The sequence below is a fragment of the Diadema antillarum genome, unplaced genomic scaffold (genome assembly GCF_040938485.1).
Source record: "Diadema antillarum isolate AM-2024a unplaced genomic scaffold, OU_Dant_1.0 seq00000094_RagTag, whole genome shotgun sequence".
Taxonomy (NCBI): Eukaryota; Metazoa; Echinodermata; class Echinoidea; order Diadematoida; family Diadematidae; genus Diadema; species Diadema antillarum.
Genome location: NW_027271183.1, coordinates 1346941 through 1361529, shown reverse-complemented (window position 1 = coordinate 1361529; position 14589 = coordinate 1346941). Strand labels below are relative to the sequence as shown.

At 37.2% G+C, this 14589-nt stretch overlaps 1 protein-coding gene across 1 annotated transcript in view; it reads left to right on the top strand.

The window, feature by feature from the left end:
* The first annotated feature begins 1517 nt into the window (after nucleotides 1-1517).
* The window catches only part of LOC139726652 (collagen alpha-1(XI) chain-like), a 31795-nt gene continuing 18723 nt past the window's right edge, over nucleotides 1518-14589 (top strand). The window contains exons 1-2 of the mRNA XM_071637640.1: nucleotides 1518-1785; nucleotides 12610-12757. Of these exons, the coding sequence (XP_071493741.1) occupies nucleotides 1641-1785; nucleotides 12610-12757 (293 nt within the window). The 5' untranslated portion in view covers nucleotides 1518-1640. The remainder of the gene's footprint in view (nucleotides 1786-12609; nucleotides 12758-14589) is intronic.

Here is a 14589-nt window from a genome sequence, read left to right as displayed (position 1 = left end):
TCTTCACCTCGACCAGAACTGTACACACCCTTTAATGTCTCTATATACATGTATCCACGCTGCCGCGACTTCGTCATTTTCATGCCCAGCATCTTGAACTTTTTTCCACTGTCATCGCAAACCAACAACACGTACAGCTTCTCCCAAAGGACAAAGAAGGAGAGACTAAATCAAGAAAATCACATATAAAAAGATGTCAAAGCAGAGGGAAATGTGTAATTCACTGTATTTATGAATATCACGCTATTTTTTGCGTGATGACTACCCGCTTTAAAGCTTTGCTACAATGTACATGCATGTTCACATTGCAACCATGCACTGCCTTCGAGACCTCAATGCCGCAGTCACATGCACAGACATCCGATCATCACCGAAATTCATCATGATTAGATATTGTTACACATATTGTGACCAAATCTCACGTGATTACACTGTTGTCCCTTTCTACGATTCTATTATCCCATATAGTTCGTCGAAAAGTATAAGCCTTGATAATAACTAATATATGTACAGCATCAACGTCACTTTCTGATCAACTGCACTCACCTGTTAGAAAAACCTTCATACTCCCGAAAACTGTAGGTCATTATATCCACAACACCATCACCACCACCGCCAAAAAAAGGAAAAGAACAAAAAACAAACAAAAACAACAACAACAACAACAACAACAACAACAACGGCAGCGGTACCAACAACAGCAAACTACATTCGTTTTGCGTACATGTGTACTGATTCGGGGAAGTGACCCCACTAAAGTCAAAGAAAAAAAAAAGAAGGAGCGGGATTTCATATGATATTTTTACCATAATATCAGAAAGAGGAAAACAAAATCTGAAAGAGAAATGGAAAAAAGGATCGAAGGGAAGAAAGAAGAAGGAAGAAATGGAGACGAAGGGGAAGAAAGAGGACTGTGATGGGGAAGAACCAGAAGAAGAAGAAGATGGGAAAGAACACGAAGCAAAAGGAAAAACACAAATCAGGAGATTCATGTCATTTATGCAGCTATGAATAAGACAAAATTAAAACGAGCTGGAATACATGTATCAAGTAAAGACTGAAGTTAGCACGTCCTTGAAAGATTTGTGACGTGTGTTCGAGAGGATTGGCTTTGTTGAAACGCATTCGATCTTCATCGCTTTGATCGTGACTTTGCATCGAGCTAACGGACCAGCCATTGGAAGGAACTTAACTTTTACGTCATCAAAGCTTCCAGAAAATTTCTTTCGCAACTTCGGGGAATTGCATCCAAAAGATGTGGCTCCTTCAAGTACAACGCACTTAATTCTCAGTAGTCGCACTGACCGTGATGTTTGATACCAACTGGTGCAAGCGTGTGTGCGTGATCGCCTTTGCCCGCTATGAGAAATGAAAATTTTCAGGTCTGGATTGTCAGTAAACTTCGTCTGTACTCTTATTTCGTCATTGGCTATGCACCAATCGACCCGGGTATAAGGTGCACCTGTGGTCACTCTGTCAAACCTGCCAAACGACAAGAAGGGGAAAGCGGCTGAAGATTGATACCCTTCGGAAGTTTCAATAAGGACTCCCTGGAACATACTTTGGCTTATCCGATAAATACCGCGCACGAAGACGACATGATCTGAACACTTGCAAATGTAGGCCGAAACTTTAAAACCATGGAAGTAAGAACGATTGTTATATTTTTGCTTGCAATATTTGGAATCAAGAGCGGAACTCTACATAGTGGGTCGTCGCAAGCCGCTAGCTCGGCCGAATTTGAGGGGCAGAGGCGCGGAGAGCGGGCGGCTGCAGAATTGCAGGGTAAGCAACACTCGTAGCTTGTCTGATTTGTGAAAATAATTTACCGCAGGACGTAAATTGAGTCTTGTTTAGGCCGTGGTAGACGTGGCTGTGGAGCAGGTGGGGGAGCTGAGTGTTTTCTTGGTCTCTATATCGCCGTCTCAAGCGACTGCTTTTTATTCACTTCGTTATATTCCCGATGCTCTCTATTTTGTTGGCTTCTCTCGTACATGTCAACTCCTCTCCGAGAATTGTCTCGGGTATCAACTTCTCTCACAATTGCACTCTCATGATGGTTGATGTAATCTAGGTCATATGGCAGGAGTATTAATGTGGTGCAGATGTGTCTTATATTCTGGGAGTAGATAATGTTTGGTAAGCAGGGAACTAGAATGCTTAACCACTCAAGCCCTTTGTAATTTTGTGCTCTGAAATTGTTTTCTTTTCTAGCACCCCCCCCCCCCCTCTGAATTTTGCTGCGTATCTTGTAAAAGGGAATATTAGATGAAACTGGTTACTAGTACATTCATTTAACTCTGCATGAAAAGTGAAAAAGAAATTATTCAGTTTCATCTATTTGAAAGAGGAACCTTCAAATTGTCTCAAACTGCTATTATAAGGCCCAGCTGTTTTATATCTAGGAATTGAGAGGCTTTTGAAACTTTGTAGCTGAAACAAAGAAATGTACAGCGCTCAAATACACAGGGCTCAAGTACAGACAGATTTTTTTTTAACCCAACTTTATGAAACATGATGAATAGTGAAATCAGACATGTAAAAATAAAGCATCAACCCACAGGCACTGAAATTTGATATCTGGAATTTGACAGGTGAGAGGAGAATAAACTTCTCCATGACAATGACATAGAAGTGGTTTGAATGATCACTGAAAATTGTGTGCAATATTACACAATCACAAAAGTGAGTAGGTCCTACAGAAAGGCAAACAAAAGTACTTGTACCACTTTTGATCACATGATCAACTCACATGGTAGCTGAACTCTATTGACTTTCTGTGTCAAAGAAGAAGACATGAATTTCTCTTTATTAAACTTTGGAGATATCCGTATGGAGAAAAATAATTCTTTCAAAAGACAGGACCAGAAAAAATATAGTCAGCAATATAATATAAGATTCTTATTTCATCATGCCATGTTTTTAGTGGGCTGTGATATGTGGTCATTCATATTCCTGTTCTTATTCTTAAAGAAAATTGGGATAGGAATATTTCCCAAACAATCAGGCACCTGTCCTCCAGATTGAGTGACTTATCCAGCAAAAATGAATAGGCAAGTCAATGATGCACTTTGAAGCATATATATGTGCTGTTTTTTATATTGTGAAACATTCAAATTAGTGATGTCTCTTCACATTCTTATATCATGTGCTCCAGCTATCCTGTTATATGATATCTGCTTGTAACAATTGAAGAAACATAGGGTTTATCAGTATATTTTCATATGATATGCCCTAAATCTAATTTTGAATGAATTAATTGGAGGCAGATTATGAGGTGTGGTTGTGGTTTTCTCTTACGTATGGAGCAACACATGCTTCTAATGAAGTCCATACAATGCCTCTATTTACATCGTGCATTTTCAGTGTTTGGAAATTTATGTCTTGGAGTACCAGTATGTCCCTTGCAGAACATTTTGGAAATATATATATATGTATATATATATATATATATATATATATATATATATATATATGTACAAATACATAATCACTTTGTTCATCTACCTCAGTAGACTATATAGAGTAAGCAGTAATGAAATTGCATATTTATTTGATTATGTATTTCTAAGTTAGGTTAAAACACTGATCAGAACAGTGTAAAAGTTTGGACTGGTGGTTGACTACCAGTACTACTCATACAAATCTGATGTTCTCTTTCAGAAAAAAGAAATGGTTAACATTAGAAGTGTTCATAAGAGATTTCTGCTACCTCAAATGTTGAACACACCCTCATTATTGTCAAATGCCCTTGCCCTTTCATTTTCCGGGCCAGAAATGTTTATTTTGATTGATCGAGCTCCCAGGTCTCTCCTCAACACATTGCTGCAATTCATCTCATCTCTCACCATGTGTTTTTCATTCTCCCTTTTCCCTTTCCTCTCTTTTGTGCATTCAAAGCCATTTGTCCTTCATTTCATTTCATTTTGTATTTTCAGTCCCCTGATATTTTTTCCCAAAATGAAAGGAAACATAACAACCAATTTTTAATCTTTATTTAGTTGCCCCATCAGCCCCAAGGAGATAATCTTTATGGAAGTTTGGTGGCCCGATATCAATTTCTAGTGGCCCCAGGCAACCATGCCACTGCTGATAGTAATATCGAGCACTGAGGGTATGGAAACAATATATCCCATGATAACGTAATTTGATGTAACACTTGGAATCAGTATTATTAAATAGGCTACAGTGTACTCCCGTTAAAACAAACATGGTTATAATGAAAATCCGGTTATAACGAAGTAAAAATTCGGGCCATAACATTATCCCACTTTATTTATTTTCATTGTTTATTTGTTCGGTTATAACGACATTTCGATATAACGAAAGAAAACCGCCAGTCCCGAGGACTTGGTTATAAAATGGGAGTCCACTGTATTTGATAATTGATTTGATTGTTTACTATCAAATAATGATTATTGATATTTACTATGGTAATCTAATGAGAATTATCATTCTGAAAAGATGTGTAGCATAAGAGGAAGATGCTATATAATCTGTGGTATACATGTATGGTCAGGGCATAACAGAAGTGGTGGCCAGATGGCCCAGGGCCACTAAAATTGATGTTGGGCCATCAAATTTAAGAGAAGCTACCATTTGGTGGCCTGATTGGGCAGCTAAACTTCAAGATGAATTTTTATGTTTGTTTTTTCTTGTGGGCCACTCCATTTCTTTCTTGGGCCACCTAGATTTCAGATTCAAGGATTTTAGTGGCCCAAACAGGCTGCCAGAGAAAAAAACAGACAATGTCGAGCCCTGATGGTTTATGTTGTGTAGTCATAAACTTGTCTAAACTCAAGTAAATAGAGCAACATCCTGTTTGTTACACATATGATGATGCCCTTTATCAGAGAGGAATTGTGAAGATGGATTGATAGCCCTTTGCTTTCCAGCATTCCTGTCATTTAGTAGACTGCCATGTCACTGTCTGAGTACAGAGTACTGTGCCCCACACTGGCTACTCCAGTCTGCTAGTTTTCATCCTCCATTCACGAACTGCAGAATTTCCTGTTTGATAGACAAGGGGTGAATTTGCCCATTGCCAGAAAAGTTTCAGTTGTGCTTTGCCATATGATAGGTCACAGACCGAGGAAAAAATAAAAAGCGGTTGATTGAGAGTCCGACCATTGCGGTGCTTTTATCATCAGACCAAACAAAACAAAACAAAACGAAAAACAAAAAAATGTTGATAAATCATACCAGAAGCAAACATTTTGTAAATAATACCCCATTTTACTTCTGTTTCTATAATGACATTTAACATTGTATAATTATGTGCATTAGGAAAAGACTATAATTAAATACAGAAAATATGTACACTTAAATGGCAAAAGATTTTATAATCAAATCACTGGCCTGGGCCCTACCAATTTCTTGATTTGAACATCTTCACATGAAATCCATATACAGCCATGCTCTCTTCGACATGTTTGAGTTCCTGTAATTCTTATCACATTGCTTCAGATATCTTGATTTCAGTTTACCCATTTTAAAGATCAACATTTTTTTAGGGGTATTGTTAAAGATATCATGCCCAGCTTGTTTTAAAACCAAAATTCCATTTGGGCTTTCAGGGGACTGTAGTTGTGGATTGTGTTTTTAATTCATAAATGTGCTGTGCAACTGCAATGAGTCATATTTTAAACTACTGGTCTTTTAAGTTGGAATTGATGACCGTTCTGTGTGCCATTGTACCTGTCCCAGTATATGTGTGCGCTGTGCAAGACTTGAACCCATGACCTCCTGCAAAGGCTACACATTGTACAGTATGTCCTCCCGTCCCCCCCCCCCAAAAAAAAAAAAAAAACCAAGCAAACAAACAAACAAACAAAACAACAAAACAAAAACAAAACAAAACTTACAATTTGCTTTTTGCATTGATAACTCCCATTATGATTAACTGTTTAAATGCTACTTCAGGGTCATAAAAGACAACATCTTAGCTCTATTTTTTACAGAAAACCCCATTCAATTTGGTTAAGTGGTCACAGAGAAATGTGGATTATTGTAAAGCATGTCATGGGCCTGATTCTTCCAAGTTTAGCACTTGGATGCTCTTGGAACTGCATTTTAATATGTGAACACAATGGACAGAACGTGGAGGGAAGGGATTCCTGACATGCTCTATACAAAACTCCTCATTTCTTTTTGACCACTGAAACAAATCGGATGGGGTTTTCTGTAGGATGTGGGCAATGAGTTATATTTTCATACCCTGAAATTATGTTTGGATTGATTCACTGGTTTTAAAGTTATCATTGCAGACGGTCCCGTTATAATTTTTTTGGGACATATGGTAGTCAACCCCACTCCTCTCCCCCCTTTGCATCCAACCTCTGTAGGCTCAAGTCAAAGCCGTGCAGCAGACATTCTTTTGTGCAATAAGCCTCCTCTACTCTTTGAGAACAGCCTTGACATTGAACATAGGAATGACCTCTTGATTGAGCAAACCACAGAAGACGTCATGCGATGCATGGTTTTCATGTTATACTGGAACTGATCCCGCGAGAAGATTTATACACTCACCAGAAGACAAAATAGAGGGATGCTCTTACTATGAAATAAACCCTCACTCTCAAACTGCCAAGCTTAGTATATTGTAGATGTGTGTATGTCAACCCACACAGCCTCATCTTCTTGTCTGTTATTGATACTTACAACCAGATGGGATAAGAATGACTCCCCCACACCAACTTTGACAGAGGTGTGTTTCTGTGCTTTTGTTTTCTGCTCTTAAAGGGATTATGGTTTTGTATAACTATAGGTTTCTAGTATTTTTTTCTTGAGATAATGAGAAACCTCGTATGAAATATGAAAGAGCATGTAATTCCAAGAGGAATTCAACATTTATTTGATGAATCCTAATAAAAGGTGGAACCCACCTTTTATTATGATTGTTTTGTTTAACTTTGTTTTTGGATGCCTCAGCCATTCCAAAACCGATCTTTTAATCAAATAAACTTTGAATTCCTCTTAGAGTGGTATGCTTTGTACTGTACTGTTTCTTGGTATCCCACAAAAAGTTAAAAGCCCAATCCCCATCTCCACAAATACTATGCCATCTTTTTTAAGAATGATGTCATACCCTCTGTTTGTTCCATTTTTTTTTACATATGGTATAGGTGTACAGGGCCACTAGAAGTTAGTTGAACCATTAAATCAGCCATGAATTCTTAAGCTTATTTATTGCTTGAATTTTACCAAGTCCTGTCAAAAGAACAGAAGTAGGGCCTAAGCTAAAAGAAAATTTGAAATTAAGTAAATCATACAAAAAAAAAATCCCCATATTATGGCTGCTCATGCATTTGCTATGGTATTTTATGCTATTATACAATGCAAATGTTAAAGTTCAAAATGGGCACCACCCTGGCTACAATGGCCATTTTTTTTTTATGTTTCCCTTTGGTGGCCACTATAGGCAGGTTTGACTGTACTATGGTATATGACAGTAGATGTGAATGCACCTCACAATCTTTTCTATGACTTCTTGGACTCATCGGCAGATTTGCTGCATCAACAGACACAGATTCTGATTTCAAATTCAATGTTAAAATTTTGAAAGTCCTAGTGAGATGTTAATTTAGTAGAATATTGTTCATCAGTCATTGATTATCATGCCGTGGTTGTGGCTTAGAGGGATAGTATAGTATTGGTGGAGATGAAGATTGGGCTCTTAACTTTTTGCGAGGTACCGAGATACCACTTATGATATAGTACAGAGCATACCATTCTAAGAAAAATTCAAAGTTTATTTTACTGAAAATCGGTTAGGAATGGCTGAGATATCCAAAAACAAAGTAAAACAAAGCAATCGAAATAAAAGGGGGGGGGGGTCCCATCTTTTATTAGGATTCCTCTGTTCTGGATATCTTGTAGCCATTTCTAAACCAATTTTCATCAAATAAATGTTGAATCCCTCTTGAAATTACTTGCTCTTTCATGTATACGAGGTTTACCATTATCTCACTAAAAATGTTTGAAACCTGAGCTGAGGTCTCAACCAGAACTATACAATCCCTTTAAATAGCAATGAAATTACAATTACCAAGTCACAAAAAAACAAACAAACAAAACAAAAAACAATGTCTTATTCAACCTCCTTTAGATTATCAACTTGTGTTGTGCATGTAGCCAAAAAAAAAAAAAAAAATCTGAAATTCCTGGAATTCTCTTTTGCGTTCATCCTTGGTAATTAGAATGAGAATGTGCAAGGTTAGCTAAATAACTCAGCATGAAAAGAAAAAGAAAGCATTTTTGTGGCCTTGAAACTGACCCAATAGATATATGAATCCCTCTGAGTTTTTGAGAAAAGGAAGTCAAAAGACTAAATTCAAGAAGGCAGGATAGCTCCCTGCAAGCAGTGGGAGTCCAGTGACCATATTCGCCGTGCGTCACAGTTTTGGGAAATTGCCCCACAACTCTCTAGCAACAAAAACTATGATTTCCCAGTGCATGCATGTTATCTGGATGTCTTGTACCATGGCACTTTATTCTAACCTTGCTCCATGAGAGCCTCTGATGATGTACACAAAGAGATTTACCCCCCAAAAAATGTCATCCGTTTGAGAAGGTTCTTGTCACTCGTTAATGGTTCACTCCTGTGCATTCCAAAAACGCACAGTGGATGGATGTTCAACTCTTCCTTTTGCCATCTCACAGGTGCAGACGCAGAGAGAGGATATTTGACTACTATTCGACTGGTATCCGCCAAATTTTCTACACTGTAGGAGTCTGGGATGAGGATGTCACTTCTAATCAATTCCTAGAGTTATCGCACCCCTTTTGTGTGGTGGACATGGGATAAAATGCCCAGAATTCCACGAGCACTAGCACTGGTAGGGCATTGGTACAGTGAGACTGGTTGTCTTCTCTTCTGGTAGTCACAAAGGAAGGTGGAGGGGGGAGGAGAAAGAGGTGGTCTCAGTGGGGTGGGACAGGTGTCCTTTTGAGGGTATCAATAAGGGATGGTCTGTGAAATTAGCCCCTCAGAGGAAGACTCGCCTCAAAAGATGATGTGAAACAGAAGCAACAACTTGTTGAAACTTGCTGCCATGTCACCTAACATGGAGTCTAATAGGCACCTTCAGATATCTGCCTCAGTCACATGACTTCAAGATTTTCATATTCTTCATCACTTTTTGATTGAAAAGGGCAGTCATTGCTCTTACCTTGACCATCAAATATATTGAAGTTTTCCATTTCTCTTCTTAAAGATGTCTGAAGGGTAATGTACAGTTTGACAACTTCAAAGACAAAAGGATTTGAAATCTTCATGCTAGATAATATGAAAAGATTAAAAGAGAGAAGGGGAGGGAATTTTGTGATGACTTGTTTCAAAGCGAAAGGAAGATAACTCACCACCAAACATGACAGTCACCATACCATTAGAAATATGAATAGGGAATAATGCAAGGTTGTCTTTACTGGTTTTCCTGACTTTAAAGATCTCTTGAACTTGCCATTAGCAGTTTATCCTTAGTTTGCGCCTAAGTGTCCAATATACACCATCTTTCTTTACCCATTTCCTCCATCCTCTTCGAGATCATTCACAGCTGGTTTGCAAGATGTTGTCTTCTTTTTGTTTCTCTAGAACATTTTATTTTTCTTCCATTTGTGCTGCTTTTGTTTTATTTGTCTATATTGTCTTATCTTGATGCAAATCACTTTGAGTCCACTTTTATATTTGAGACTAAATGGAATCTTCATGTGACTAAAGAGCTCGCTTTTGTATCATACTTTGTGTTTTCATGCCGTTACATTTGTTTGACCTGTTTAGTGATTTTTTTGTCATCATTCTGCTCGTTATTACTTCTTTTTTTTCATTGGATTTATGTTTTTTTTTTCTTTCTTTTTTTTTTCAGGAAATTTGATGTCTGCATGATTCATTTGTTTTTCTTTTTCATTTCTTACTTTCCCTAACTGCACTTACATGCCCCTATCTGCACAGTTATAATGATTGTATTAGTCCTCAGATTCGGTGATTAAAACATTGTCACTCATATTTTGGAGGAAAAACTTAGTCTCTTCAGTCTTTTGAGTATATTTTGAAATATGTAGGCCTATTCATACATGTATGTATCACTTGCTTGAGTTACCTGTAGTAGACAACAGAGGGGGAAAGAACACATTGATATTTTTTTTCTAGTTGTGACTTCCAAGTCAAGAATGTTTCGTTTTGCGTTGAAGTCCAGTGCGTGACAGTCACACAGCTGTTTTCAGTCTTGCCGTTTTTTCCTCAGTGTCGTCCTTCTTTATTTCGTTCAAGTTCTAGGGGCAGGTTGGCTGCCCTGTACCAAGTGAGCCATGATTAGATTTGCTCTTCAAGGTTGTATAGCACTTCTCTGGAAGGTTGTTGTTTCTCTGGAAACATCTAAGGACAAACTTGTGTGACACTTTCTCACACCAAGATTACATGCTCATGGAAGACAACATTCACCTTGCATACCTTGTGGAAGAAGCTTATAGTGCATATGGCGTAACATGGTGAAACTGGTGACAGAAATGTGTGTGCAGACCATGCAGTACTATAAAACGAATGTTCGCGGGAATTTAATTTGGCGAATTTCGCGAGCGCCAAGATTCGCGAAATTCAAATGCACACAAGAGTTCTTGTCTACATTATATGCATTGAATGCCAGTGGCAGTTCGCGAACATTTCATGCCGCAAAAAAGGCCGTTAGCTCCAATTCGCGAAAAACTCATGCCGGGAATATATCATGTTTTACAGTACTTCTGTCAGTGAAATTTGTAAATCTTGTCCAAGACTTTGGCACTGATTATCAAGTATAATAATTTTCTATTCCATACATTGTAATGAATGTAGGGAAAAACGATGAATGCATGTCTTATATTTTGGTCAACTTTGGTCGGTAGTGATATAAACTCAAATGTGTGCAGTTAACTTGTTCTATACTAGTCCAGAGTATACTCGGGCAGGTGTTTATGGGAAATGGGTGTTATATCAAAATCAGCCCATCTTCAAAAGGTTAATGAATGTTAGCAGAGCACTTATAAACACAGTTTTGCATATTGTCACCCTCATTAAATAATTGCCTGTAGAAGTCAAAATTTTACCAAAATCAGATTTTTGCCCAAGTCCTGCTAAATTAGATATATGGATTCTATACAGTGGTATAGTTCCCTAACTGATATTATACCCCCATCAAGTTGTGCAATCATCCAACTGTTCACATGCATGCATTGTGTACATACATAGAGAACACATGTTGCTTTTCTGGCATACAATTATACTTAATTACTATGCACTGGTAATTTAGGTTACAGTTTGTATTGTGGTGGTTCATTTAAAGGGACTGTACAGTTCTAGTTGAGGTGAGGATTCAGCTTTTAGCGTTTTGCGAGATATTTAGAAACCACTCTATGGAATGTTAAGGAGCATACAATTGAAGACGTTGTTTGCAAAAACCGATAAGTCCATATATTTGCCATTGAAGGTCAAGAAAAATAAAGAGAATAATAAGAAAATTTTTGCTTCTTTTGACCATAACTTCAACAATTGATGTACCTCTATATGCAGTGACCAATATATCATTTAAAAGGTATTATTTTGTACTTTATGACAGAGATTGTACTTTAAAATTTTCAAAAATGGACTTATCGCTTTTTGTGAACAAACTCTTCAATTCTATTTAAAGGGGTATCAAAAGTTCATTTGATGAAAATCAGTTTTGAAATGACTGAGATCTAAAAAAAAAGGTGAAATAAAGAGATCCTAATAAGTCTTGGCCTGTCAATTTTATTAGGATCTCTTTTTTTGATATCTCAGCCATTTCAAGGCCAATTGTCATCAATTAGATATTGAATCTTTCTTGAAATTACGTGCTCTTTCATATTTCATAAGAGTTTTCTCATTATCTCACCAAAAAAATGTTTTAAACCTGAATCCTCACCTCAACCAGTACTGTACAGTCCCTTTAATATTGTGAAGGTTTGTTAGTCCAAACTGAAATAGGGGTTTGTTATTCCATAAGGCTTTTATTCTGAAAATTTGTTATTCTGAAGGTTTATTAATCTGAAAATGAAATATAAAAGGTATTTTATTTCAAAGGTTTGTTAGTCCAAAAATGATATAAGGTTCATAATTCTGAAACTTTGTTAATCCAAAAATGAAAAGAGATTCGTTATTGCCAAGGTATGCTAATCTGAAAGTGAAATAAGGTTTCTAGTTTGGAAGGTCTGTTAGTACAATGCAGTTGGTACATTTTCAGATTAACGAACCAGATTTCATTTTTAGATACAGAACCTTTGGAATAATGAATCATAAAATAAAAGAATTACACTTATTCTATATCAGGAATTTTGTAGTATCACTCTCTCAAACTGATTGAACATGAATTATATATTCTTTGTAAACTGTAATTGTTAAAATCACCCACTCTGTACATTAACCCATTAAACATGTCAAACATATTTAACTCAATAAAGACTAGTCCAGAGTATTGATACTCGGGTATCGGTAGGTGTGTATGGGAAGTGTATGGGAAGTGCATGTACGTTGTTGCAAAATCAACTCGTCCTCAACAGGTTAGATATTTCTTGTCATTCCTTCCATTGGATAATCCTCATGACTTTTCTGTTTGTTTGCAGATGGAGTGGATCTGCTGGCAGAACTGAGACTCCGAGCACCAAAGACAGGGAAAATAAAAGAAGTTGTGGCAGAAAATGGATGTCTCTCCTACAAATTTAAGCCAAAGGGCAGCATAAAAGTTCCCACACCCAACGTGGTTGGAGCAAGGTACACGGTAATCCCCGGTATTGTGTCGAAGGGGAGTCTACCCCTCCTCCCTCTTTTCTACTCTCCGCACTCCCCCCCCCCCCCCCTCATTTTCCTGACTTCTGACCCCAGGAGTAGGCCTACACATGTCTTCCTGCCTTAGAACCTTTCATCGCCTGTATAATACAGTAATATTGGAAACTTCAAGGCCCTAAATGTTTTCACACTGAGCCAATTTTCATGAAAGTACTTGTTTGCAATTTGTGGATAAGAATATTCAGTCTGTACATACATTTAAACACCCCCCCCCCCCAGAAAAAAAAAAAAAAAAAAAAAGTAATCACCTGCTTTTTGCTCTAGTTCAGTATAGTGCAAAAATGGTGAAAATTTCCATACTGGGAAATATTCAATATTTGCAGGATTCACCAGATACAATATTATGCAGAGATTGTACGGTTATTAAAAATTAAGAATATGGGGGGTTTGACAATTTGAAGCATCGCCATTTTTGTCAAAACTGGTCTGTGCCATACTACTTTTTGTTATTTTAAAGCACAGTTCCAGACCATGACCAAGTTGTTCTTGATAGAAAATAGCACAGAATCAGACAAAGTTCCCCCATGTTTTACAAGAGAGTGATTTTAGGAGCAACCTCATATCCACAATTGATTGGAAAAAGTTATCTTGTCACACTCACAAGCATCCCTTTGAAATGTATGTATACATCATATTTTCATTGAATTTCTTGCCTGACATGAAATCAACAAAAATAAGTTGTGTTCTTGTGGTTGTTATGTAATATCCTAGTTCATTATATCCTTTGACAGTATTTTAAGGTTATAGAGGTTTTGACTGTTAACTCTTTCACCTAATATAGATTTCTGGCGGTACTTTTGTCTGCAAACCAATGGGAGAGTTAATGAAGAGATGACATCCTTTATACCTCTGTATGGTTGTAAACATCAGTTTTTGGTAGAAATACTGAAAATTTAAAATTTCTTAACTTTCTGAATTAGGGCCTATATCATGTCTGATTATAATGAGCAAATTTACTCTGTGATTTGAAGTTAACGACAACATTGTTAAGGAACTGCACTTTAAGTGCACCATCTTGTATCTTGTTGCTCAGTTCTTGTTGTGCCTATAATCAGGCTGGTATGACTAAGGGTATAATTTTGATGGGGAGAGCATGAAGGCTGTATACCCTCTTCATAATTTTTCCTAGGGTTGGATTGCATCCTTATCAATAGTTAAATGCAAAGTAGTTTTAACCGTGTCCTGTCCCTTGTTTGTGCCTCTACTTCAAAGGATGCTGTAAGGGTTCTTTTTAGTGATTTCAGTATAGAAATATCTATACAGCAAATTTAAAGTGTTGTACCATTTGAAGTTGTTTTTTTTTTCTGTTGTAGCGAAATCAATGTTATGTGCAATAGAATTATAAGCCAGTTTGTAGTTCCACTTTGCACATGAGCAGGAAAAAGGTCATTCGTACCAACAGGCATGTTGACTATGAAATTCACTGGGATAAGCATCTGTGATGTAATGATTATTCATAGTAATCCTTATAAATGCTGCTTGCCAGCACATCCACCTGACAGCAAAAAAGCTATTCGCCATGATCAATAGAAAGAGATTGCCAATACATCCAATGCAAAATGATAACATGCCCATGCTTTCCCAAGTGTTAATTGATGGATCATTCTGGTCATCTGGTCTACGCAGGTTTATTCTTTGTTTGGACAGGATTGATGAATCCCATAATTTTTTATGTATAAAGCTACGTTCTGAAAATGAGTGAAGTGCCTCAAACTGACTGAGAAAAAAAGAAAGGTCATTCGTACCAATGTGCCCAT